The sequence below is a fragment of the Gadus chalcogrammus genome, chromosome 16, assembly GCF_026213295.1.
Source record: "Gadus chalcogrammus isolate NIFS_2021 chromosome 16, NIFS_Gcha_1.0, whole genome shotgun sequence".
NCBI lineage: Eukaryota > Metazoa > Chordata > Actinopteri > Gadiformes > Gadidae > Gadus > Gadus chalcogrammus.
Window position 1 is genome coordinate 36039836 of NC_079427.1, and position 27604 is coordinate 36067439.

The 27604-nt window shown below is 46.4% G+C and overlaps 1 protein-coding gene across 1 annotated transcript in view; it reads left to right on the plus strand.

Annotated features, from left to right (window-relative positions):
• The window catches only part of kalrna (kalirin RhoGEF kinase a), a 303497-nt gene extending 283726 nt beyond the window's left edge, over nt 1-19771 (plus strand). Inside the window, exons 53-65 of the mRNA XM_056610756.1 lie at nt 2055-2338; nt 4679-4796; nt 6304-6360; nt 6666-6693; nt 7188-7350; nt 7988-8109; nt 11428-11556; nt 11695-11859; nt 13424-13502; nt 13947-13998; nt 14129-14277; nt 14806-14944; nt 15197-19771. Coding sequence (XP_056466731.1) covers nt 2055-2338; nt 4679-4796; nt 6304-6360; nt 6666-6693; nt 7188-7350; nt 7988-8109; nt 11428-11556; nt 11695-11859; nt 13424-13502; nt 13947-13998; nt 14129-14277; nt 14806-14944; nt 15197-15754 — 2043 coding nt within the window. The 3' untranslated portion in view covers nt 15755-19771. The remainder of the gene's footprint in view (nt 1-2054; nt 2339-4678; nt 4797-6303; nt 6361-6665; nt 6694-7187; nt 7351-7987; nt 8110-11427; nt 11557-11694; nt 11860-13423; nt 13503-13946; nt 13999-14128; nt 14278-14805; nt 14945-15196) is intronic.
• The last annotated feature ends 7833 nt before the right edge of the window (nt 19772-27604 follow it).

Consider the following 27604-nt stretch of genomic DNA (forward strand, 5'->3'; position numbering starts at 1 on the left):
CATGGAAACAAACGAGGCTTCCTTTTACAGTACAGTTTCAGCTTAATTACTGGGTAAATTGTCGTGTTTTACTTGGTAACGTCGCAGAACGTACATGGTACAAGTTTGTGTTGACTGCATGGAAAAGGGAATAATGTATTACAAATTATATGGTAACCTGGTAATACCATGGAAACAAACGAGGCTTCCTTTTACAGTACAGTTTCAGCTTAATTACTGGGTAAATTGGTGTGTTTTACTTGGTAACGTCGCAGAACGTACATGGTACAAGTTTGTGTTGACTGCATGGAAAAGGGAATAATGTATTACAAAATATATGGTAAGAACCTGGTAATACCATGGAAACAAACGAGGCTTCCTTTTACAGTACAGTTTCAGCTTACTTACTGGGTAAATTGTCGTGTTTTACTTGGTAACGTCGCAGAACGTACATGGTACAAGTTTGTGTTGACTGCATGGAAAAGGGAATAATGTATTACAAATTATATGGTAAGAACCTGGTAATACCATGGAAACAAACAAGGCTTCCTTTTACAGTACAGTTTCAGCTTAATTACTGGGTAAATTGTCGTGTTTTACTTGGTAACGTCGCAGAACGTACATGGTACAAGTTTGTGTTGACTGCATGGAAAAGGGAATAATGTATTACAAATTATATGGTAAGAACCTGGTAATACCATGGAAACAAACAAGGCTTCCTTTTACAGTACATTTTCAGCTTACTTACTGGGTAAATTGTCGTGTTTTACTTGGTAACGTCGCAGAACGTACATGGTACAAGTTTGTGTTGACTGCATGGACAATGGAATGTATCTATTATAAATGATATGGTAAGAACCTGGTAATACCATGGAAACAAACGGCTTTGTACCCAGTATTTAAGAAGATGTACCATGACACTAGAGGAAAACTTCCTGCAGAGGTTGTTACCAGGTAAGTAATTCCATAGTGGTAAACTGAATAAACCCTTTCTAAATGGGTGTAGCTATGAATAATAACTAAGAAAAAGTATTTTATTGGAAAGTACTATGCTTATTTCTAGATACATCATTAAATTTGGGCTGTTACCAACATAAACCTTGGATAATAGTGGAGGTTTTACTTGGTACATCAGCTGTAATTCCTCTGTATTTACCTTCTTATTACCAGTGGTAATTACACAGTAATACACTATAATTTACCGGATAATTCCTCTGTATTTACCTTCTTATTATGAGTGGTAATTACCCAGTAATACACTATGATTTACCATGTATTTACCGGGTAACTAGCTCTGTATTTACCTTCTTATTACCAGTGGTAATTACCCAGTAATACACTATGATTTACCATGTATTTACCGGGTAACTACCTCTGTATTTACCTTCTTATTACCAGTGGTAATTACCCAGTAATACACTATAATTTACCATGTATGTACCGGGTAAATACCTAGTAATTAGGGGACTGTAAAAGGAAGGGTTACCAAATAATGCGTCCAATATTGTGTCCAATAATGTGAAATAATGCGGTCAGAAAACTGTTGGCTCCCTGCCTTCCAAACCTGAACAACACTAATTAGCCTGCCCTATATGAGGGCCTCCATTAGGCTCCAGGTAGAGCGTGACACACCTATTTGCCCAGATGACACAAAGGACTAATCACCACATCATCACAGAATGCATAAATATACATATGAATGAAAATTAGATTAATATTTCATACACTTGACTTTATACTTCATAACTTATACTTTTAGCCTTAGACTAAAAATATATTTACTTACATAGATAGAACCAGATAGATACATAGATAGAACCAGATATATACATAGATAGGTATACAGATGTTAGTCAGTTAATAGTGTGTTGTCCTCAAAAATACCATGACTTTCCTCCTCTCCTCTCCTCCCCCCTCTCTCTCCTCCTCCACTCTTTCTCCTGCTCCCCTCTCCTCTGCCTCCCCTCCCCGTCCTACTTCTCTCTATCGCTCCTCTCCTTTACCTCCCCTCTCCTCTCCTCTCTCCCCTCCTCCTCTCCTCCCCTATCTTCTCTCCCCTCTCCTCCCCTCCTCAGGGAGGAGGTGATAGGAGCTGTAATGGGGTCTCCTCCACCATGCTGGTATCTCAGGACTACTCAGCTCTGAAGGAGAATGAGATCAGTGTGGGTCAGGGAGAAACCGTCCAGATCCTGGCAACCAATCAACAGAAGATGTATCTCGTGTACCGGCCGGCTGACAGCCAATCGCCTGCTGCTGAGGGCTGGGTGCCGGGTTACGTCCTGGCTCCGCCTACCAAGCCCATAAAAGACTCCTCCTCCACTTCCTGTTTCTCTGCTGCAGCTGGGGCAAACAACATCAAGTAAGTCCCACCCCCCCAACCTCCTCCCCCCTCCCCAACCAAAGACTCAGACCCTCCCTCCTTGGTTGTTCCCCTCAACAAAAAGCTGTCTCTGGTTGGCTGACGGATATCCAAGTGAGACTGGCTTTTTTTTGTCTTTTTTTATTTTACCTGTTGCACCCTGACACACACACACACACACACAAACAACCCTGCTCAAACCTGACACGCACACACACACACACACACACACACACACACACACACACACACACACACACACACACACACACACACACACACACACACACACACACACACCCCTGCTCCACCCTGACACACACACACACACACACACACAAAGACACACACAAGCCCCTGTTCCACTCTGACACACATACACCCCGTCTCCATCCTGACAAACACTCACCCGCTTCTAACTGATTCTGCCAGTTCGGCTAAAACCGGACTGAACCAAACCGGACGAAACCAATCTGGACTAAACCAAACCATGAAACCAAACCGAACTGAACTGAGTGCAGCAGCAATCAGCAGGATGGACTCTGATTTGCGTTCCTACCCAGTTTTTGTTTCCTGTTTGATTTGTGGAGGCCTCAGAGGAGAGAGGTCATCTCCTCCTCCTCCTCCTCCTCCTCATCCTCCTCCTGCAAAGTTTATACTTTGTTTATTTTTTCAGGAATTTTTGTTGTTATGATTTTGTTTGTGTTGATTGTGTGTAAAGTTATAAAGCTCTACAACATTCCTGTCAGGGTTGCTTTGCACTAAGATGTCAGTTCTGATCCAGGCTGTGCAATATCTGCTAAGACGTGTTGAACGTGTTCCACTCTGGGCTGTACCACCATGATGATAATGATGATGACCGTGTTTAATGTGATAGAATGAAGATGTGTCACAGATTGTAGTTAATATTTGTAAATAAACTATGAGTACAGAAGTTAAACTCAGCGATTCTCTGGCCTACACAAATACAAAACTAAACTACACAAGTACATAACCCAACTAAAGAACTACATTACCCAACTACACAACTATACAAATGGACAACAAAATTACGCAACTCTACAGCTACAGCCAAACTACACAACTAGAGTTTACATTTGTATTGCTGATGTTAAAACTGGAAGCTTCGCCTGTGACCCTTGTACATAATCAATTTAGGGAGGTGTACTCAAATCTTTATCCGGAGAGAGCTGAAGAGTTAGGCTTTATCCAGAGTACTGAAGAGTTAGGCTGAGAACCAGTGAACTGAAGATCTAGGCTTTATCCAGGGAACTGAAGATTTAGGCTGAGAACCAGAGAACCGAAGAGCTAGAAGAGCTAGGCTTTATCCAGAGAACTGAAGAGTTAGGTTTTATCCAGATAACTGAAGAGCTAGGCTTTATCCAGAGAACTGAAGAGTTAGGCTTTATCCAGATAACTGAAGAGTTGGGCTTTATCCAGGGAACTGAATAGTTAGTCTGAGAACCAGAGAAATGAAGAGTTCGGCTTTATCCAGAGCACTGAAGAGAAACACACGGTCGGACCGCTGAATAGAGTGCAGAGTAGCTGTACCAGCTTCTAGATGTCCTGCAGCCTTCAGCGGACCAGCTGGGACCAGTAGGAGTAGATGATCTCCTACAGTGGACCAGCAGGGACCAGTAGGACTAGATGTTCTCCTACACTGGACCAGCAGGGACCAGTAGGACTAGATGTTCCCCTACAGTTGACTAGTAGGGCCCAGTAGGAGTAGATGTTCTCCTACAGTGGACCAGCAATGAACAGTAGGACCAGATGTTATCCTACAGTGGACCAGCAGAGACCATTAGGACAAGAAATTCTGCAGCCTACAGTGGACCAGCAGGGACCAGTAGGACCAGATGTTCTCCTACAGTGGAACAGCATGGACCAGTAGGACTAGACGTTCTCCTACAGTGGACCAGCAGGGACCAGTAGGACTATATTTTCTCCTGCAGTGGACCAGCAGGGACCAGTAGGACTAGTGGTTTTCGACCGTAACCAGATTTCTAGCACCAATTTGTGGGCTTTTCAAGTTGGTTGCTTGTCTGTCTTTTCAATTTTAACTCACTTCACTGGTCCACCAACCAACACACACTCACACACAAACACACTCACACACACTGCACACCCATTGCACTGCACACACACACACATTATAATAATAATAATGAGTATGATAATCATAATAATTAGAATCACCTGCTACATACAGTCCTACATACAGTAGGACACCGCCCTCCCAGTCTCTCTCCCGCTAACCAACCAATCATGTTCTCCTGAGTCTGATTGGCCGAGATGGGCTGAGCAGCAGGAAGTATCTCTGATTGGTTCCTGTACACACAGGAAGTCTCTGTCATGGAACACGCTTCGCTCCCGGAAAGGCAAAGGTCAGGAGAACGGTCTCCTGCGTAAACCCAAAGACACGCCCCCCCCGCTCCCCCCTTCCCCTCAGGGGGACAAAGTGAGTTCATATGTGTACACCCAAACTATACCTGCACGGCGTTTGGTTTTATTTTGTGTGGGTGTGTTTGTGTGTGTGTGTGTGTGTGTGTGTGTTTGTATGTGTGTATGTTTGTGCATGTGTGTGTTTGTTTGTATGTGTGTGTGTGTGTTTGTTTGTGTGTGCGTGTTTGCGTGTGTATGTCTGTGTGTGTGTCTGTGTATGTGTGCAGGTGTGTATGTATGTGTGTGTGTTTGTATGTGTGTGTGAGTGTGCGCAGGTGTGTGCGTTTGTACATGTGTGTGTGTGTGTGTGTGTGTTTGTTTGTGTGTGTGTGTGTTTCTATGTGTGTATATTTGTGCATGTGTGTGTTTGTTTGTATGTGTGTGTGTGTGTTTGTTTGTGTTTGCGTGTGTATGTCTGTGTGTGTCTGTATGTGTGCAGGTGTGTATGTATGTGTGTGTGTTTGTATGTGTGTGTGAGTGTGCGCAGGTGTGTGCGTTTGTACATGTGTGTGTGTGTGTGTGTGTGTGTGTGTGTGTGTTTCTATGTGTGTATGTTTGTGCATGTGTGTGTTTGTTTGTATGTGTGTGTGTGTGTTTGTTTCTGTGTGCGTGTTTGCGTGTGTATGTCTGTGTGTGTGTCTGTGTATGTGTGCAGGTGTGTATGTATGTGTGTGTGTTTGTATGTGTGTGTGAGTGTGCGCAGGTGTGTGCGTTTTTACATGTGTGTGTGTGTGTGTGTGTGTGTGTTTGTGTGTGCAGGTGTGTTTATCTGTGTGTTTACGTGTATGTGTGTGTGTGTGTGTAAGTGCACTCCTTCTGAGCCAACCAGCCAATCATAGCGGTGAAGTGTTTCGAGTCCCTGCCCTCACCATATCTGTACTGACAAAGTGTTTTCTGGTCAACTCGCATCTTAACTAATGTTCTTATATCATTGAATAATAAAATAGGATATTTAACCATCCACTCTAGGTCATGAAGTTATGCAGAGTTAAAACAGGAGTCTAAAAGGATCCTCAGGTCCTCCTGAACAGAGGGGGGCACCTCCTGGTGGCATGGCCTCCCCGCTCCAGGACAGCCCCAGGTAGCTCCACGTAGCCACGTAGCATAGCCTAGCATTGTGTAGCCCAGCCAGCCTCAGACCTCTTACAGAACTCCCAATGTCCTTCAGTAGCAAACGTAGAAGATGTTAACAGCTGCGCTTCTGGTTTCCATGGAGATGAGTAAGTATGACAGGGCTATTCCTGGTCACAAATAAACCTCTCTACTCCTCTCCACCTCCCGATGGAGTCACGCTCCTCCTCTCTTCCTCCTCTCCTCTCCTCTAATCTCTCCTCCTCTCTCCTCCCCTATCTTTTCCTCTCCTCCTCTCCTCTTCTCTCCTCCTCCTTTCTTCTCTCATCTCCTCCCCTCCCCTCTCCTCCTCTACTCTCCTCCTCTCTTCTCCTCTCCTCTTCCCTCCTCTCCTTCCCTCTCCTCCTCTCCCCTCCTCTCCTCTCCTCGTTTTCCTCTTCCTGTCCAACCAGGAGGCTCACAGTTCTGAGGAGTCAGACTGTGATGACGACCCCAAGACCGGGATGGAGGTATACACAAACAAACACACACACACGCACGCGTGCGCATACACGTATCCATGCACACATACATGCATGCATACACGCAAATACACGCACCCACACACACAAACACATACACAAACGACACTTGGACAAACGCACACACGCAGACAGACACACGCAGGCACGCACACACACAGACACACACACACACATACGTGCAGACACACTAATACGCACAAACATACACACACAGACACACGCACACACTCCGTATTGTTGCTAGGTCTATTACAAGTGCTTCTGAACTAATGTCAACTCTTCTATTTCAGCTCCTCAACCCAAACTTTATCCAGGAAGGTATGCTGCTCCACAACTAGATGGCAGTACGACTTTAGACTACATTACACTACATTCAATTACATTAAAGAGGATTATACTACTTTAGGTTTGATTGCACACATACACATTATATTATGAAGATTAGACAAAATTAGCCTACATAAGACTCAATTAGATTATCTTAAATAGATTAGACTACATTAGATTGGATTAGATTACATTAAAGAAGATTAAACTACATTAGGTTGGATTAGATTACATTATATTATATTAAAGTAGAATAGAGTACATAAAACCACATTGGATTAAAATAAAGAAGTTTAGACTGCATTTGATTCTATTGGATTACATTAGATTACATTAAAGAAAATTAGTCTACATTAGATTAAATCTTGTTGGATTCGTTTTTTCATAAATGTGTGTGTGCGGGTGCGCGCGGGTGTGTTTGTTTGTTTGTGTGTGTGGTTGTGTTTGTTTGTGTTTGTCTGTGTGTGCGTATGTGGATGTGCCAGTGGCCCCCGAGGTGCTGGCCCCGCTCGAGGACAGGGTGTGTGTTTTCGGGGAGACGGGGGTCCTGCGCTGTAAAATCAGCGGGCGACCGAGGCCCTCGATTGCCCTAAAAGGACCAGACCAGAACCCTGTGGTCAACACCGACCGCCTAACCATCACAATCAGGTAGAGAGAGAGAGAGAGAGAGAGAGAGAGAGAGAGAGAGAGAGAGAGAGAGAGAGAGAGAGAGAGAGAGAGAGAGTTTTGACACATATCAGGATTCTGATCCTTTTTCGTTTCCTCCTCTTCTCCTTTCCTCTCTCCTCTCCTGTCATCTCTCATTGTCTCCTCTCTCCTTGTCTCCTCTCTTCCTCTCCTCTCTCCTTGTCTCCCCTCTCTTCCTCTTCTCTCTCCTTTTCTCCTCTCTCCCTCTCCTCTCTCCTTGTCTCCCCTCTCTTCCTCTTCTCTCTCCTTTTCTCCTCTCTCCCTCTCCTCTCTCCTTGTCTCCCCTCTCTTCCTCTTCTCTCTCCTTTTCTCCTCTCTCCTTGTCTCCTGTCTCTTCCTCTCCTCTCTCCTCTCTCATTGTTTCCTCCCCTCTCTCCTTGTCTCCTCTCTCTTCCTCTCCTCTCTCCTTGAATCCTCTCTCCTTGACACCTCTCTCTCCCTCTCCTCTCTCCTTGTCTCCTCTCTCTTCCTCTCCTCTCTCCTTGTCTCCTCTCTCCTCATCTCCTCTGATGTCTCCTCTCCTCTCTCCTTGACTGCCCTCTCCTAATCTCCTATCTCCTTGTCTCCTCTCTCCTCTGCCCTCGTCTCCTTTTTCTAGGGATACTGGAGACATTTTGCTAAAGATCTGTAATGTGATGCCTCAGGACACTGGGATCTACACATGCGTTGCCGTTAACGACCTTGGCTCTGCCTCCACCTCTGCTTCAATCAAAGTTCAAGGTGCCCCCTCTCTCCTCCTGTCCTATAGACCGGCAGAGCCTTATACCTGTTTGTTGATGTGTGGACAGGTTTGTGGAGGTCTGTGGTTATGCGTGATCAGGGGGGTTAATGTGTGTCCAGATGTTCCTGCAGATGTGTTGTGTACAAGTGTGTTGTTGTGTGTTGTGTTGTGTACAGTGCCCTATACCACGAAGCTCGCTGAACATACCCAGGCTTTCTTGGGAAAACCTGGCTCGACAGAGCCGCAACTCGCAATCAGAGTTAAATGGTACCACGAAGCTCACTTTAGATTCAATTAGTTGAACCAGGTTTTCCGCTTTAGGTTCAGTGCGCGTTCACGTGAAAGGGGCCTTTTTTGCGTCATTTTTCTCACCTTTACGATAGATCAAGCAGTCTATATTCGTATAAGTGAAAATATTCTGCATATTGTCTGTAAAATAACTATGCCAAATGCAGAATTGTTCGCCATTAATCCAAATAGAATGATGATGATTTAAAAATGCATAAGCAACGTCCATCCTGCCTTATTCTATCATTTAGGGAATTCACTTTAAATACACCCTATTTAAGAAATGTATGGCATGTTTTCGACCGCTGAGAGGTAGCGGCTCTAGCGTAATGGATTGGTATAAGACCCGAACGCCAGCGACCGGGGTTCAATTTCGCGGGTCTATCATAATGCATTTTACCCCCATAGATGTGGTGCCAGCACGGCCTTGAAAATATGGGTTCAAGTTCGAAATAAGCACAAAAATATAATTCCATAAGCTTTAGTGAATCAGTATTCCATATGCATGAGAATTAGGACTTTTTAAGCTTCACATAAATTCGTGTCACTTGGGAGTCGAACCCCCCGCGCAGAAATTCAAGACTGACGCGCTACCTCCACTCTAGCACACTGTCACGGAGACACAATGCGCAACAGTAATCATTGTCTACATAAGGTCCAAAAGGACGATCAAATAACGAACACCCTCTGATGAGAATCTGTATCTCTCATGAAGAACCCCAATTTCGTTGTTTGCACAATGACAATAAAGTCTGAAATCTGAATATCGTCAGACAATGCCAAGAGATCGGTTCTGTCCCGTAAAACCCTCTGGGCCCTATTTTAACGGTCTGAAACGCAAGTGGGAAGCGCAAAGCGCAAGTAGCTTTGTGGGCGGTTCTACGGCGCTATCGCTATTTTACAGGCGGATAAATGACGCTTGCGCCGCGGCGCAAGTGTCAAAAGGGTTGCTCTGAAGCAGCCTAATTACCCGTAGGTGTGGTTTGGGCGTAACGTGCAACAAACCAATGAGAGTGCCAGCTCCCATCCCCTTTAAGAGCCATGAGCGCATTTGAATCGGACGAGTTGATATTTTGACAGCGCGTCTGCAGTCTCCGATGAGACAGATGCACATGAATTTCAAACTGCAAATGGCTTAGTTTATTGCCAAATAATATGGCCTAATTCACACATGGAATAAGGGGTTTTCTTCCACAACTTCAGAAATACTGAGTCCTCAAATAAATTTCGGCAAAGAAAACGTATGATAGGCTATAACATATGATATGCGGTAACTGTGGTTCTATTTAATGATATACGCAATACATTATAAACATTGTTTCTTATCAGTATTGTATGCTATCCTAATATGCATGTGTCCCTGCGGTAATAGACATTGCCATTGATTGTATTATGCGTTACGTGTTTAGTTTGCCCAAGTGAAGGAGTTCAAGTACCTCGGGGTCTTGTTCGCGAGTGAGGGAACTATGGAGCGTGAGATTGGCCAGAGAATCGGAGCAGCGGGGGCGGTATTGCGTTCGCTTTACCGCACCGTTGTTACGAAAAGAGAGCTGAGCCGCAAGGCAAAGCTCTCGTTCTACCGGTCGATCTTCGTTCCTATCCTCACCTATGGTCATGAGGGTTGGGTGATGAACGAAAGGACGAGATCGCGGGTACAAGCGGCCGAGATGAGTTTTCTCAGAAGGGTGGCTGGCGTCTCCCTTAGGGATAGGGTGAGAAGCTCAGCCATCCGTGAGGAACTCGGATTAGAGCCGCTGCTCCTTTACTTAGAAAGGAGTCAGCTGAGGTGGTTCGGGCATCTGGTAACGATGCCCACTGGGCGCCTTCCTTGGGAGGTGTTTCAGGCACGTCCAGTGGGGAGGAGACCTCGGGGAAGACCCAGGACTAGGTGGAGAGATTATATCTCAACACTGGCCTGGGAACGCCTCGGGATCCCCCCGTCAGAGCTGGTCAATGTGGCCCGGGAAAGGGAAGTCTGCGGCCCCCTGCTTGAGCTGCTCCCCCTGCGACCCGACCCCGGATAAGCGGACGAAGATGAGATGATGATGAGAGTGTTTGGTTTGCGTGTGTTTAAACAGAGCACACACGCGCGCCCGCATTCATTCATTCTTTTTAACACTCACTCGCGGTAAAACAATGTTTTTCACGATCAAATAGGCCTACTCATCAATCCTAAAAGTTATGGGCATGTAGGCCTACACAATGTCTGTGTCAAGAAAATATGTGTTTGCTGTACGGTGTTTGCAGATGCATTGATTTAAAAGTACAACTTATTACCGCTGCATCAGCTGTTCTTTCCCAAATAATTTACCAAGAATGTGCGGCTAGGTAGATGAGAGAAGCAAAGTGTATGCGCGAGGTGCACAAGCAATCCGTATGCATCGCATGCGCATGTATGCATGCGCCCTTAAAATAGCATCTGAACAACGCGCCACTGACTTTAAACCAGGTATTTCCTGGTCAGTAGCGCAATGGTATTCAGAGACGGCAAAATACCGTTTGCGCCAGAACACGCCTCCTCCTTCCGCCGAACCGCCCCTTGGGGCGCATGATCAATCCCTAATTTACCGGCGAGTGGCGCTGGTGGGAAAAGAACGCTCTGCGCCAGTTGTAAACTAGCAACGACACATGCGCCAGTGACTAAGTCACTTGCGCCGGATGCAAGATAGGGCCCTCTGTCTCCGGAGAGACGCCTGTACGAGAAGTGCGCCGGGGTCCACGGGAACACCCACAAATGGTGACGCCATTGTCAGAGGAGGGGCTAGGAAGCTGCGCACGCCAATTTAAGTAGCCGATCTCCGGCTAGACTAAGCCGAAAAACTGCTCCCGACCAGGTTTGGTTGCGAGCATAAGTCACCATGGTGATACAGCGACGCTAAAAGAGATCGACTTTCGTGGTACAACTAACCCAGGCTTGGAGCTCAACATACCTCGCTAACCCTCTAAGCGAGCTTCGTGGTACAGGGCCCAGGTGTGTTGTTGTGTGTCCAGGTGTACAGGTGCATACAGGTGTGTTGTTGTGTGTCCAGGTGTTCCAGCTGCTCCTGGTAAACCTGTGGTTCAGGAGGTCAGCAGTACGTCCGTCATGGTCCACTGGGACACGCCCACTTCCTCCACCCCCGCCAACGTCAGCTACACCCTTGACTACCGCCAGGAAGGTGAGTGTGTCAGTGTGAGTTTGTGTGGGTGTGTGCGTGCGTGCTTGTGTGTGTGTGTGTGTGTCTGTGTGTGCGTGCGCGTGCGTACGTGCGTACGGCTGTGCGTGTGGTCAGCTCTCCTCCTCTCTCCCCCTCCAGACTCCCTTGCCTGGCAGCAGGCGGCCTCCACGGGAGACTTGTGTGTGCAGGTGGATGGCCTCATCCCAGGGGGCCACTACCTGTTCAGGGTCCGAGCCTCCAGCCCCTGGGGGGCAGGCACCCCCTCCCCCACCTCAGACACCATCACCCTGCCCTGCAACACCAGTAATACACACACATATACCCCACACAAATAAACACACGTATACCAGTGGCGGCTGGTGGTCAAAATTATTGGTGAAGCAAACCCCGTCGACCGACGCACCGAAACGAGAACTGATTCCCAAAACAAGAGAACTGATTTTTTTTTTTTAACATACAACAAAAATATGGTTACGTTAATAAAATATACAAACAAACAGAGCTTCGTCTCCCCGCGACCTTATATTGATTGAGTCTAAAACGTTCTCATCTATTCAGCCAATGGGAGTGCAATCGCGTTGCAATGGCACATGGGTAAACAAATGATAAGGCACCACGATCGCTGTAGGCTTCAATATCATGCAAGCACTTTGTTTTCTTTTTATTTTGTTCTTGCATGCTTTAAACAAGACACGGGCCAACAGTAAAGGCGTTTTTAACTCCCTGTTAGCCAGTTTACCTTGTCATACATGGAGCAATTTAAAATGCTCCTTACCGTAGCACCAACGAGCTGTGTTGTTTTCACAGGAGGTTTTGGTCTGCCCTCTGCTTTCACTCGTAATTTGTCCTCATATGAAAATGACTGAAAAGAATCCTGTAAAATGCAGTCAACGGTGTTCATCCCCCCATCATCACCGTTAGTCCAATCCATCTTGCACGTGAGCTAGCGACTACTAGCAAAAAACCCTACCCCTAAACAACACTAACCCAACAAAATCCTCACCTACACAGAAAAAAAGATGTGTATCTTATTAAATTAATGTTCAACAAATTATGTAGGCCTATGTGTTCGTCAGTCGTCACTGTCAAAGTCAGTTCACGATAGCTGCCCAATGAAGGCGGTGACTGGCCAGAGTGTTGTGTCAATCATGTTCAAGTGACGGAAGTGCAAAATTCTACCCTATCGGTCACTGCTTCACGGGTGGGACTTATCTGCCATAAGGATCAATTGAAACGAAAAAAAAACACGAGCCGCCTGGGGTTCACTCGATTTACATTGAAGTCGATGGGAATAGTGGTGAAGCAAAGGAAAGTCTGCTTCACTTAAATGATCTGTTCCACCGCGGGCGGCGCTGTTGTGACTCACAGAATTGATTTCAGGAAAACAGCTCGTCTTAGTGACTGTATTTCTGTTTCAAAACACTGAAAATGGGATTGTTGTTTTTTGGTGAAGCACTGCTTCACCTGTAGTCTTATAGAAGCCTCCACTGACGTATACACACTCTCACTCAAACACAGACACAAACAGAGCCCCCAACAGGGCCCCACAGCCCCTCCCCCAACACACACAAACAAACACACCCATACACACACACACACGCACACACTCCCACACACAAACACACACACACACACACACACACACACACACACACACACACACACACACACACACACACACACACACACACACACACACACACACACACACACACAAGTAAAAATACACGTACACAAAAACACACTCGATAAACGGACTAGGTAACTGTATTGACTATTTCTACAGGTTGACTCTTCTAAAAGCTTTGACTAGTTGACTCACTAATGTATGGTACTAGTTAAGGGTACTAACTAGTGGTGTCTCCAGACTCCAGCTTGGATGGGACCGGGTTCCTCTGGAAAGACAACTTCGACACCAGCTTCTCTGAGATCTGTGAGCTTGGAAGGTGAGTCTCCATACTACTGGGTACTGGATGTCTCCATACTACTGGGTACTGGATGGTCTCCATAGTACTGGGTACCGGATGGTCTCCCTACTACTGGGTACTGGATGTGTAAGATGTACTGTTGGGGTATAGATCTATAGATGTAGAGAGTGTTGTGGTTTGGTCTCTTTGGGTCTAAGAGATTGGTCCAGTGTTGAGGGCTCTGCAGGTGTAATCATGATAGATTCCAATCTGAGCCTCAGAGGTAAACCAGCCTTTATAGGTCCTTCATTGAGGGGTGTTGTCTCCCCAAGGGATGACACTTGCAGCCATTGCAGAGATTACACCTGCAGAGTCCTCCTCAGTACTGGACCAGTCTCCCATCGTGTTCCTCAGTAGTCCCTGAGACCCCAGCGGTAATGAGCTACAGGTTGGATTAATCTCCTGACCCCGTCTTTCCTGCAGGGGGCGCTTCTCAGTGGTGAAGAAATGTCTGAGCAGAACGTCCAAGAAAGAGGTGTGTGCTCAACATCCTGTTTACTGTTGTTGTTTACTATTGTGAGTGTTGTTTTTGTTTAATGTTTTTGTTTGCTTCAAGGTGTCAATTGTTGTTCAGTGTTTTGGTTTATCGTTGTTGTCTGTTGCAGGTTGCAGTGAAGATCGTGAGCAAGAAGATGCAGAAGAGGGAGCAGATGGCTCAGGAGGCGGACCTCCTCCAGCACGCCCAGAACCCCCAGCTGGTGGCCCTGCTGGATACCTACGAGACCCCCTCCTCCCTCATCCTGGTCTTGGAGCTGTGAGTGCTGCTATAGACCAAGAGACAGAACCCCAACCCAGAGCCAGAACCCCGACCCCCAGACCAGGGTCCGCCCACCCCCCCCAGAACCTAGAAAAGGTTCCATCCCCCCAGAACCCAGACTAGGGTCCACCCCCCAGAAGCCAGACCAGGATCCTTCCCCCCAGAACCTAGAACAGGGTCTACCCCTCCAGACCAGGGTCCATCCCTCCAGATCAGGTTCCACGCCCCCAGACCAGGGTCCACCCCCCTCACCCTGGTCCAGACCAAGGGACCCCCACCGCACCCTGGTCCAGGCCAGAAGGCCCACACCTCACCCTGGTCCAGACCAGAGGACCCCACCCAAACCTGGTCCATGCCAGAGGACCCCAACCTCATCCTGGTCCATGCCAGAGGACCCCCACCTCACCCTGGTCCATGCCAGAAGCCCCACACCTCACCCCCGTCCAGACCAGAGGACCCGCACCTCACCATACCCTTGACCAGGGTTTGGCTGAGCTGATCTGACATTGTGTTTCCTGTCTGTAGCTTGGAAGGAGGCCGTCTCTTTGACTACCTGGCCTCCCATGATGCTCTTCTGGAGGAGAAGGTGGCCTTCTTCATCAAAGACACCCTGGAGGCCCTCCAGCACCTGCACACCTGCAGGGTGGCACACCTGGATTTGAAGGTGAGATCTTCCACCGCATGCCTCCACAGTATCAACCCATCCATTATGTTCTGCATGGTTTGCTGTGAGGAATCACATCATGAAAGGCTTCTACCTTCTGATTGTTGAATCTTGTAGAACCAGACATACCATAAATACACCAGAATTAACTAGTTCAAACTTCCTTGTGATCATTGGTGATTAATTGGAAAATGCATATATAAAAAAATGCAGACATAGATTCTCTCTCTCTCTCTCTCTTCCCTTTTTCAGCCAGAGAACATCATGTTGGACGTTCACTCCGTCGTCCCGGCCGTGAAGCTCATTGACCTCGGTGACGCCGTCCAGCTCTCCGCCAACCGCCGCTATGTCCATCTGCTGCTAGGCAACCCTGAGTTCGCTGCCCCCGAGCTGGTCCAGGGCTTGCCGGTCTCCACGGCGACAGATGTGTGGAGCGTGGGCGTGCTGGCGTACGTAGCGCTGAGCGGCGTCTCACCCTTCCTGGATGAGTCCCCTGAGGAGACCTGCGTCAACATCTGCCGCCGGGACTTCTGCTTCCCAGACCAGTACTTCCTGGACGTGAGCCAGGCTGCGAGGGACTTTATCTCCGCCGCTCTGCACCTGGACCCTCGCAAGAGACCCAGCACCACCTCCTGCCTGCAGCACCCCTGGGTGGGCCGGGGCGGGGCACACGGCAGGGAGTACTCCAGGATGCCGCTGGATACGGGCCGGCTGACGGCCTTCATCGACCGGAGACGACAGCTCCACGACGTCCGAGCCATCACTAACATCAAGAGTCTGGTCGGCACGGGCCTCGGAAGCACACTGTGATGCACCCATGGACACACCTGAACCAGCCGGACACACCTGGACATGATCGACACACCTGGACCAGCTGGACACACTTGGACCAGCTGGACACACCTGGTCCCTAAAGGACCTCCAAACACTCCAGTACCACCAGGAAACTCCAGGGTCCCAACAGAAACCTCAACTAAACACTTTGTCACACACTTTGTCATCTTTCTGCTGAAACTGTTGCCTCGGTGACCAACAATAGGTTAGCATGCTGACCTCCAGGTACACTCTGGCAGAACAGTCTATGGTGACACCACTCTAGTTATCCAGGGGAACTGCAGCAGGAGAAGGGTTTGGAGCTGCTGTGTCAGGGGATACTGGAGCAGCTCAAAGACACTGTGAGTGAAGTGAGGACAAGCTCTGCAAAACACACTGTGAGGAAGTCAGCTGCGGCACTCAGCTTCCAGAGTTTAATTTAGGGGAGACACAGCCTCTGTCTGATTCCTGCAGGGAGCCTCGAAATCATCATACCGAGTCATCATGGTGAAATAATACTTCCCCACTACCCTCTAGCATGGTACCATCCACCATCAGAGACACACTTTGATCTGGGACAACTTTAGATTTACCGATACTGCACGATTTACCGTGCAGTAGAAGGTAATTTGAACAAACCCGAGGTAAATGTTAAACATTCAGCCATCCTACCATCCATCCATCTCTCTCCTCCACCATTTATTCATGTAGGGGGGGATACAAGGTGGCAAATAGAATCGCTCAGCTTTCTTTTACCCTGGCAACCTCCTCAACCTCCGTCCCTGCTGAGAAGAGTCATTTGTTCTCAAATCTCTTTCATTGGTCACTCCCACATCCCTATATGAACCACAAGGAGACTGGAACAGCTGATCTGACATCTGCTGGGCTGAGGGATGAACTCGGCTGGACTCACTCAACAAAATACTCCTTATCAATGTCCTCAATTGAATGGTTCAGTCCATAATGTGAGCAGGAGGAGATATCTTTCAGAGACCTTGATGTATATTCTCGGACAGAGCATGGAGTTACGTCTCTCACGCCTTACATCTGCTAGAATCAGGTAGAGAGGAAACGTCCATTACTGGACGAGGGGAGGTGTTCAAGTCGATCGAAACACACTGTTGTAGTCTGTTCTTCAAACACTAACCTGTCCTGTTGGAGGTAGGGTGACTGACCCTGTGGGGTAGTGAGTTACAGGTAGTCCAACTGCAGGTTTTGTTCATACTGTTGAATGTAAAATATATTGTGTTCTGATATATCCGAGGTCTCTTGTGGCCTACATCTCAATGCATTTGAGTGTATTCAGCGGGTGATTGTGAAATACAAATATAAGCACGCACTTTTATTATAACCATTTTCCTTATCGATGGCAATTTTAATATTCAGCCGTTACATTATCTATAATCTGTTATTTTAGTATAAAATCATCAGGGGCGGGCCGTACTATTAGGCAAACCAGAAGGCCCCCTAGAAGGTTTTTGGGGCCCCCAATTTTTATTTTTTTTTACCTTTATTTTTCCCGTTAAAACATTAAGAACAGTTTCTTATTTACAATATTGATCTGGTCAAGAGGGCCCCAATGCATATATTTTGTCCCCATATTTATTATTTTTATAAAAATCTCTTCACAATAGTAGCATCGGGATGTCTAATTATTACTCATGTTTTGATGATCTTTCCGTGTGCACCCCCCTTCAGTCTGCACTACATGGACTATTCCATGTTACGCGCATCACGCTCATCATGCGTATGCGGAAATTATGTCAAATTCAAAACAGTAAGCGGTAAGAGAGAGAGAGAGAGAAATCGAGTGAGACATAAATCGAGTGAAACATGAAGCGATACGAAAGCGGGTCACATAAAAAGAAAGACCAAAGGCAGGACTTTCTTTCAAAGCTGCCAAAGCTATCCAGCTGTTTTACAGCCACCGCAGTGGCAGCGGGACCGTCGGCGGATCAAGAGCAGCCGTCAACGTCGTTTGCTGTCACGTTACTGCTCCTTTCATTCCAAGTGGCTCTGGCTCAACCAGCAGCGATGCTAATGACGTGTGTCAACAAACTGACGGAGATGATGCACAACTGGTAGTGAATATTTCTCACTCTCCTTCTTCCACTTTGGTTATTGAAATTTATGACAATAACGATAACAATGACTGCGAGACACATATTCCTGTGGATGACCCAGCACTCTGGCCCAAGCTGCTGTGTCTTGGGCAGGTGCACACATATTCTTGTGGATGACCCAGCACTCTGGCCCAAGGGCCGCAGATTCACAAAAGCATACTATTACATAGTAATGAAAAATGGGGAGAGGGTGAACAGGTCTTGGTTAGTCTACAGTGAAAGTGCAGACCGTGTTTTTTGCTTTTGTTGTTGCCTTTCTGGAAAACAAAAACAACTGAGTGAGGAAGGATTTAAAGACTAGAATAACCTTGCAATGCATCTAATCAACCATGAAAGGTCTGATGAGCACAGGAAATATAGTGATAGCTGGACGCAGCTATCAGTGAGTTTCCAGTAGTGGTTTCCAGTAGCTCACAGCAGATAGCTGCTGTGAGCTCCTGGAAACCCTCAGGTAAATGAGGACTTATGGTTAACAGTCAGTGTAATGTGTCAACATAACTAATCTTATTGTTTTGTATGTTATTCTCAATTTGTAAATAGATAATTAACATTTGCATGAAAGAAGGATAGTGACTTTTGTTCATCCCTTGTATGGAGTATCTCATTATGCGATATAAGGTACTGAGACCGGTAGATGCAGGGGCCCCCAAATGACTGTTCGCCTGGAGCCCCCAAAGGGCTAAGTTCGCCACTGAAAATCATTGACACTCATATCTAGAATGTCGTTCATAAGAAGGAAATGTTTACAGACTCCAGCTGCTCTAGTTAGTCAGCTAGGTTAGCATGATTTAACGTGTAGTGGCTTCACTTGTCCACACAGTACATCTATGTCCCAACAGGTTTTACAATCCAGTCCAAACTGTTTTACAAGACCAGTTGTAAACCAGGTCTTGTAAACCACCTTATATATGGAACTCCTGAAGAATAATGGGTTAAGAATGTTGAAGGATTTCAATCGATTTATTTATCGATTTATATTCTAACTTCTATTTATGTATTCTATTGTGTTTCATAATGATTTGCTTATTGAATCAACCTGTCTCTGTCTGTCCAACCACTACCTGCTTCTTAATGACCTGTCTCTGTACTGTCTATCCCCTACCTGCTCCTAAATTACCTGTCTCTGTACTGTCTAAACCCTAACTGCTCCTTAATGACAGCTATTGGTTTTATTGATCTGATTCTTAAAAATGGCCCATGGTCCAACTTGCAGTACGTTCTTGTATTAGAAAATAGAAAGGCAATACATTATACACAAATTAAATAACTTCAGTGTTCATGATCCCAATGCAGAGGGTTATGGTTAAGGTTTGGTTCCGTACTAGAGACAGGTTGGTTGAGAGGCTCGTAGTTCCCGTGCTTAACCAGCACGCAATGCAGCATTGCACTGCTAGCGATGGATGCCTGATGAGCCGTGGCCGTGCTGTGTTCGATCCATCCACTAAAGGGAGACAGAGTGGTTTGTAATGCTCATTAAAGGGGACATATTATGAATACAACACTTTTCCTGGGATTTGGGGTGTTGATTTGGGTCTCTGGTGCTCCCACACACATACAAACTTTGAAAAAAGTCTGCACATGATTTTTTGAGTGAGATATGCATTTCTGAAATTACCCCTATACAGTTACCAAACGAACGAGTCCGTTTCGGCACCCCCTCCTACGTAGGAAGGGGGCACAGTGGAATATTACCTCCCACTTCTCCACTCCCCTCCAATCAGAGCATAGCTAAGACTTTGTGGACCAGCGGACGAGCAGCTCCAGCGGGGGAAACTCGGCGGCAGCTCAGCTCCCGGAGTACAATCCCTTTCTCTGCCGGCGGCTCCGCTGGAGCTGCCGGGGAGCTGTCGCGGCAGTACGGAGGAGGAGACATGGAGAAGAAAGGGATTGTACTCCCGGAGCTGAGCTGCCGGACTGCCGCCCAGCTACCCCTGCCAGACTTTTCAGCTCCCGGAGGACACCCGCTGGAGCAGCCGGAAAGCTTCGGCGGCAGTTCAGCTCCCAGAGTACACCGCCGGAGCTGCTGGATTGCAGCCGAAGCTCGGCGGCGGCCGGACGGCTTCGACGGCGGCCGGACTGCCGCATCAGCTCCGGCACGCGGAGCTCGGCGGCAGTTCGGCATCTCAGCTCCCGGAGTACAATCTCTTTCTCCTCCATGTCGTGGTTCATGGACTTCAGAGAGTCAAGGCCAAAGTTCCTTAACCCCAATTCTTCTCAACCATGGCCGAGATATCCCCCATTACGAATCTTTACTTGTTGTGAAACTGTCAGAGACATCAGACGCAGTCTTTATGATTCATAATATCATCCGAGGCGCTCATAGCTTTTGGCCGTGATATTAGATATAATTTATATAAATACCTAGGGATGGGAATTGATAAGAATTTCACGATTCCGATTCTCCTTATCGATCCGATTCCTTATCGTTTCTCTTATCGATTCTCATTGGGTGAGAAAATAAGTACATATGTGTTTGTTTGTATTAATTCTCTTTAATATCTGATCAGAAGTGCGTCTAGAATTAGGAAATTGTACATTTTCAAATCAATTGGCCCAAATACCATCATTATGTGCCATCTAACTAAAAACACAGACTGAAAACAGTCAAGTAAGAGCTTATGCCTTTTGGAATGCGAACAGTGCTCATTTGCATTCAACTTGTAACAAAATTCAACTGACATAAACAAAATGAAGTATTGATTAGACAGAGAGGGCTACCTAATAGATGGGCCTACCTAATAAACCGTTGGAACACACACGACCGGAAACCATAGCAACGCCTGTAAACAAACCCTGAGAAGCCCAATCCCTATGAGAGCTCCCAACGCTACGGCCATCCGGAGGCGCACAGAGCTGTTGGCCGTGATATTATATATACAATTATATCATATACTATTATATATAGAGCTCCGGGAGACGCAAACTGCAACTATCACTTTCTCCTCCGTGCTGCAGTTCACACCGGACTGAGAGAGTTTGACGGTTGAACACTGATTGGCTGTTACGTTACACATGTCACTCAGTTGTCACGCTGTTGAACGCTGATTGGCTGTCATCACGACAAAAACTTCGCCGGTTTTCTACGGTCTCTACGTTCACTTTGTATGGGATCTTGTCGCCCCATCGCGTTTGGTGTGAACGCACAATGCGCTTCTTCCTCGGCGGCACCATGTTTGCTGCGTTCTGAACCAAAACAAAGCAGCGTGTGTGTGACGTCATGACGCATTTGCCGCAACCGGAACCGATAAGCGGATTCGTTAAGCAGGCTTGCTAATGATGCCAAGGAATCGGTTGACTCTGCACCGGTTCTGAACAAGAACCGGTTCTCGATTCCCATCCCTATAAATACCCATATATAATATTATCATTATTATATCATATTATATTATATTATATAGATCCAGGAGTCCGCAAACGGCAACAATCCCTTCTCCTCCATGCTGTGGTTCAGTCGGACAGCTCATTGGTCACTGGGCAGCAGTTCATTTGCATTAAAGCTACAGACACCAGAAATAGCTGTTGGCGATTTCCATCTTCCTAAAAGCTATTTCCAGCAAACAGCTTCAAAAACATGTTTTCTGGAACTCAAATACTATGTTTACTTGTTGTGAAAACGCCATAATATGTCTCCTTTAATGAACTCAGTGGCCGTGCTGTGTTCGATCTTTCCACCAGAGGGAGACAGGGTGGTTCCTAATGCTCATTAATAAATTCAGTACTTGTTTTCTAAAACCGGGTTCTTACTATCCTTATCTCCCATGCTCAAGGTTCATAGCAGTTATTGTGTGTGAGCACTAGATGGAGCCAATGGCTTTATTGGACAAAGACAAGTGAAAAAGACTCAGAAGCCATAGAATGAACCATAGAAAGATTATCATTGGGGCCAAGAGCAATGACTTATGGGTAAAGGTTTGGCGTTGAACTCCCTGTGAAGTGAACAGTCGTACCCAAAAAGAAGGAAGTGTGTGTGTGTGTGTGTGTGTGTGTGTGTGTGTGTGTGTGTGTGTGTGTGTGTGTGTGTGTGTGTGGGGACAGGGATCTTGATATGGTAAACAGCCTCCAGGCTCCAAAGACTCTTTAGAACCTTTAAAGAACCATTATGACTAGAGTCCTGGGAAGCAGAAAGCTAGGGGAGAGTGTGTGGGAGAGAGAGAGAGAGAGAGAGAGAGAGAGAGAGAGAGAGAGAGGATAATAAAAGGGAGTAGGGAGTGAGGGAGGGGAGAGTGGAGGCGGAGCTGAGAGAAAGAGAGGAATGGAGGAAGGAAGGCGGAGTGGGAGAGGTGATGGACAAAGAGAGGGGAAGGAAGGGAGTCAAAGAAGAATGAAAATACCCAGTTGGATGAGCACTAACTTCAACGTGTGTGTGTGTGTGTGTGTGTGTGTGTGTGTGTGTGTGTGTGTGTGTGTGTGTGTGTGTGTGTGTGTGTGTGCGCGTTATAGGTGTAGATTGTGTTTGATGCAAGCTGTTAGACATCTGCAGATGGCAGGTTTGCTGAACACACTAAATTATTAAATCATGGTAAAAGGTCTTTAAATAATGTAACACTAATCCATGCACTGAATGTGTGTATGTGTGTGTGTGTGTGCCTGTGTGTGTGTGCGTGCGTGCATGTGTTTGCGTGTGTGCGTATGCTTTTAAGTGTAATTGTGTAACAGAAGGAGAGTGAGGGGAGAAGAATGGAGATGCGAGGAGAGGGGGAGAGGAAGGAGGTTGCAGAGATTAAAATTAACCTTAAAGATAACAAGAGACTGATCTCTCTCCCCCCTACCCCCCCCCCTCCCTGTCTAATAGAGTGTGTTTTTAATCCTCCAATAGAAAGAGCAGATGGCAACACAGCTATACTGTCTGACATGACATCCAATAATAATCTGATCCATTTAACATACAATACACACTCAGTATACAAAACACACACACACAAATACACACCACTCACACACACGCACACACACACACACACACAATAAAATGTTTTTTGGATGGACAGAGAAGCAGGCGGACGGACAGACAGATGGATATAGGGCCCTATCTTGCACCCAGCACAATTTACTCTCTTCACTGACGCATGTATCGTTGCTTGCTAGTTTGCACCCGGCGTAAAGCTGATTTTCCACTGCAGCAATCTCGGGCCGCTTCACTTGCGCCCTGAGAGGCGTGTCGGCGAAAAGCAGAGGCGTGTCCGGCGCAAATTATACATGGTGCTATTTTGCGCCACTGACCGGTAAATACCTGGTCCAGGGATGGACTGGGTCAAAAATTTGGCCCGGGACTTTGGGATGGAGAGGCCTTTTATGAGACCGCGGGAATAGCGTGTGTAGAATTTTGCCACGGTGTAAAATAATAAAAACTAGTCCTTATCCATGGATATGTGCATTGCAACTGCATCTCAATGTTGGGATGTGCATGTGTTTAGAATATTCTGAAGATCACTGGGAAATATTTTCTAAGCAATCTTGTCCATGTACAAAATATAAGAAATTGCATGTGCCTAGAAAGGTAAATCAAGGCTGAAAATGATCTAAATAGTGCAAGATACAATTATTTTAGTGGAAAAAAATTGTCATACACATACACGGGTTTGGGAGATGGGGGCGGGCCGGGGTTTGTTGTGCGTTGCTGTGGTTACCGGTGTTGAAGTGTTCCAATGGTTTATTAGCGGTGGTATCTAATAAATCGCTCTCTAATCAATACTTCATTCACTGCCTCTTCCGTGGTCATTACAATATTATGAATAGTTTTCCGACGTCTCTGGTACTTCCATAATTAGTTTAAGTCAACATATATTGCCAAACATGCTTGCTAGTGCACCTGTCATAGCTATGCCGCTGTGTCCTGTTCCCGCTTCACCATTGGTCTCGCTGACAGGGGCGTCGCCGTCAACCTTGGCTTCTCCACGGAAAAGGTCGGTTAATTTATCACATTTGGCTGCGTCTTGCTCTAATTTTTTTTTCCTTTTCAACCTCAACTTCTGAGCGCCACCCAATTCTTTTTCCTCTCCACCACCTTTTTTCCTTTTTGACATTTTCGTATTTCTGTGTAACTTCAGTGAGATCAACGAGAAGTAAGTGACCCGGCCGTGTGTCAGGCTGAGCCAATCAGAAATGACAGACCGCGGAGCAGTCCAAGTTGGGAGGGGCCGTTCGGTCGCTCGCTTTGGCCGCTCGCTTTGCCCCCATACACTGTGGAGGTGCTCCCCCCTCTAAATTGACAGCAATACATCGGCCCCGTTTCACCGTCAGGCAAGAGCTCCGTTTCGCGCTGTAAGCAAATATCCGGCAGCAGGCCACCCCAAATCACGGCTTTCTTAACGTTTTCATTTTTTTTTACATCTTTTACAACGATAAATATATATAAATATATAATAAAAAAATAAAAAAATAAAAAAATAAATCTAAAAGAATTACGGCCGGCTGGCTCGGCCTGAAATCGTTCGGCCATTCAGGAACTCTCCCGAACCTCCCGATGGCCAGTCCGCCCCTGACCTGGTCTAAATGCACTAGCAAATAGAGCAGGTACCCACCATTGACATGCCATGGCAGGTCGGAACTGCAACATAAGCTTATACATTTAGGCTATACACAGCACAAACATGCAAACGATTAGCCTAATTGAAATATTATGATGTCAAGGATTGTGGGTGGATTGGGACAAAAATTCAGCCCTGGCATTTTCTGTCCAGACCAGCCCACTGCATTATCAGCAGACACTACATAGAAGTCCACAAATCTCGCAGCATCTTCTCTCATGCATACTACAAAGGGGAGTCATATTCCATGATTAGCGGTTAACAAATAAAGCATGTAACTATGAACTCAAGCACTAAAATTGACAGCTATAGCAATCAATCAATCAGTCTTTATTCATTATAGTGTCAAATCACAAAATAAGTTATGTCATGACTAGGGGTGGGACGAGACTAACGGGAAGAACCCTCATGCTACCCTTTCAGTTTTTAGTCCGTGACTGTGAAAATCTTTTGGTGTAAACCCAGCATTAGTTAAAACCAGACTTTGACAATAATTACAAAATATCCTGACAAATAATCGAAATAGAAGCATATTACAGACAGTGGCAGCATTAGTCCCTCCGGTCTTCGGGAGCGGGCCTTCTTTCATTGCCGAAGGTTAAAAAGAAATCGGCTGGACAGAGAGCGTTTGCCTATCGAGCCCCCTTCCTATAGAATAGGCTGCCATCAGTGATCAGGGAAGCTGACTCTGTGGAGCTATTCAAAGGAAAGCTCAAAACGCACCTCTATAATCTTGCATTTGGAGTGTGAAAACGACAGATGCGAAGTGAAGACTACTCTGTTTGCTTGTGCTTTTCTTATTACATTATACATTCCCACTATGTACTTTTCCGTTCTAATTCACTATTCTGTCTGTTCTAGCGTGTTGCGGGTACTGGACTGGATGCCTGGACTCTCCTCATGGATGACCGGCCAGAACCCCATCACCATTTTCAATATGATGTGCATGTATTTACCTGTATGTCAATTGTGGCACCCATTGCACTCCTGACCATCCCTGGAAGAAGGGCTCCCCTACACTGCGTTTCTTCTCAAGATTTATTCCTTGCTGATTCAAGGGAGTTTTTTCTTGCCCGTGTGGGGGCATGGGTAAAGGGGGGTGTCACAAATATTTGGCCTGTTAAGCCCTTTGTAATGGTGATTAAGGGCTATACAAATAAAATTGAATTGAATTAGAGCTGAAACTAATTTGTTCTAACGGTGACTCAGTCATTATGAAACCATAAATAGAGAATTGAAAACAAAAATATCTATAGCTGTGTGAAAAAAATAAAATAAATCTTCAACCAGGAAATAATCATACACAAACCTTTTGTTTCAATCTGAGACAAAACAAGTTGCATAATAAACTCAAAGTCAAGACGTCTCTCTCTCTCTCTCTCTCTCTCTCTCTCTCTCTCTCTCTCTCTCTCTCTCTCTCTCTCTCTCTCTCTCTCTCTCTCTCTCTCTCTCTCTCTCTCTCTCTCTCTCTCTCTCTCTCTCTCTCTCTCTCTCTCTCTCTCTCTCTCTCTCTCTCTCTCTCTCTCTCTCTCTCTCTCTCCACATAAAATAAGCTAAACCCAAAAGTGGCCCAGTAAAGGATGGAGGAAAAAAAGCAGGTCCTCAAAAAAATAAAAATATATAATAATTATGAAGTATGAATTTATATAACATAAAAAAATACATGATCAACTCACAAGCCACCTGCGTGAGGGATAATGTAAGCAGGTATTTATAAGCAAGGACAGGGTATGCATCTGTTAGCATGTTGAAACGGTGAAGTATCTGGTAGCAGCACACAGGGGCATTCTTTGCAGGAGCAACAGCTTATGGGAGTTATCTCAACCTCTGTGTTGTCCTCCTCACCACCTCTGCCAATGGGGATGCCTTCAGCCTGTTCCACTGGAGTGCAAAGCTTTTCAACTCAGCCTGCATATTTTTCTTGGTTGCCCTGCTGTCAAATCCTTGCAAGCACTTGCTTAAGTCATGAAGGGCAGACTGGGGAAGAGCACTGGTGCAGAGCTGAGGGAAGGTTCTGGGATCCAGACATGCCAAGTCGGCATATAGATTGTGGCAGTGTGGCCTCCACTTCAATGTCCGTGTCATCTCTCTCTTGGATTTCTGTGTTTGTCCAGTTGAAGCGTATCCTGTGTCGATGCCACTATTCTGTGAGCAGAGAGGATGTCCAATCCTGCCGTCTGAAGGTATTTAGACAATGGAGAGTTATGTTCAAATATGCAGAGGAAGATTTGAGCGATCAAGATCGTCTCATACTTGAGCAATGAGCAATGGTTCCCAAAGTGTTTCTCACGGCAAGTACCACGCACGGGATCCTGGTTTAAGCCACAGTCTGCATTTATTCACAAATAAGGCCAATAGAACGAGAAATAAAACACTGAGCTAGGGTCTCCGTGAGCCTCGTAGTCTGTGGTGGGTCAATTGCCTCCTCCTGGTAGGTCTTTCTTACTCGGCCCTGGAATGAGTCATCGGCTGCCTTTTAAGATGTCCGACCTCTCCTTTCCTCCCTCCGGCCAGGTGTTCCCCATCTGGCTGATGAGGGTGAGGAATGTGATGCTCTCTGCCGCCGGCTAGGGGATGGCGGCGGTACACACCCTCCACCACTAGCCCCCGGATCCCTCTGGTGGGGAGCGGGTTGTCACAATATCCTCTGGCCATGACACAGAACATGGTTTCACTGTTGCCTGTTTCTGTATAGCTGATAATGTCAACAGCAAGTCAACGTACAGACCATCTTCCAGCTTTGTGAAGGAGCCAAACACCTTCTTCAGGGCCTCATGCTTGGCCCACCGGCGTGTCTCGCCAATAGGAGCAAGGCATCTACGTCTTTTGTTTCGGCCTGGCTCTTCCCACACATTCATCCTTTGACATGACTCTTTGATGAATTCCGCAATGCAATTGAGGAGCGCAAACAGGGACCCACTCTCAATAACAATCTGGGTTGTGTTTGCAAGCACCAGACTTAGAACATGTGCGTAGCACCATACATGCACCTGGTTTGGAGATTGTGCAGACAACAGTGAGGAGAATCCTTTGTATTGGCCTTGCATGTTTGATGCCCCATCAGTTGCATTTCCAATGCACATGGTCTTGCTAAGGCCCATTTTGTCCTGAACTTCTGACAGCATGTCGACAAAGGCCTTTCCAGTGGATGAACTGCACTTCAGCACTGCAACAAGCCTCTCATGAACAACATCAGT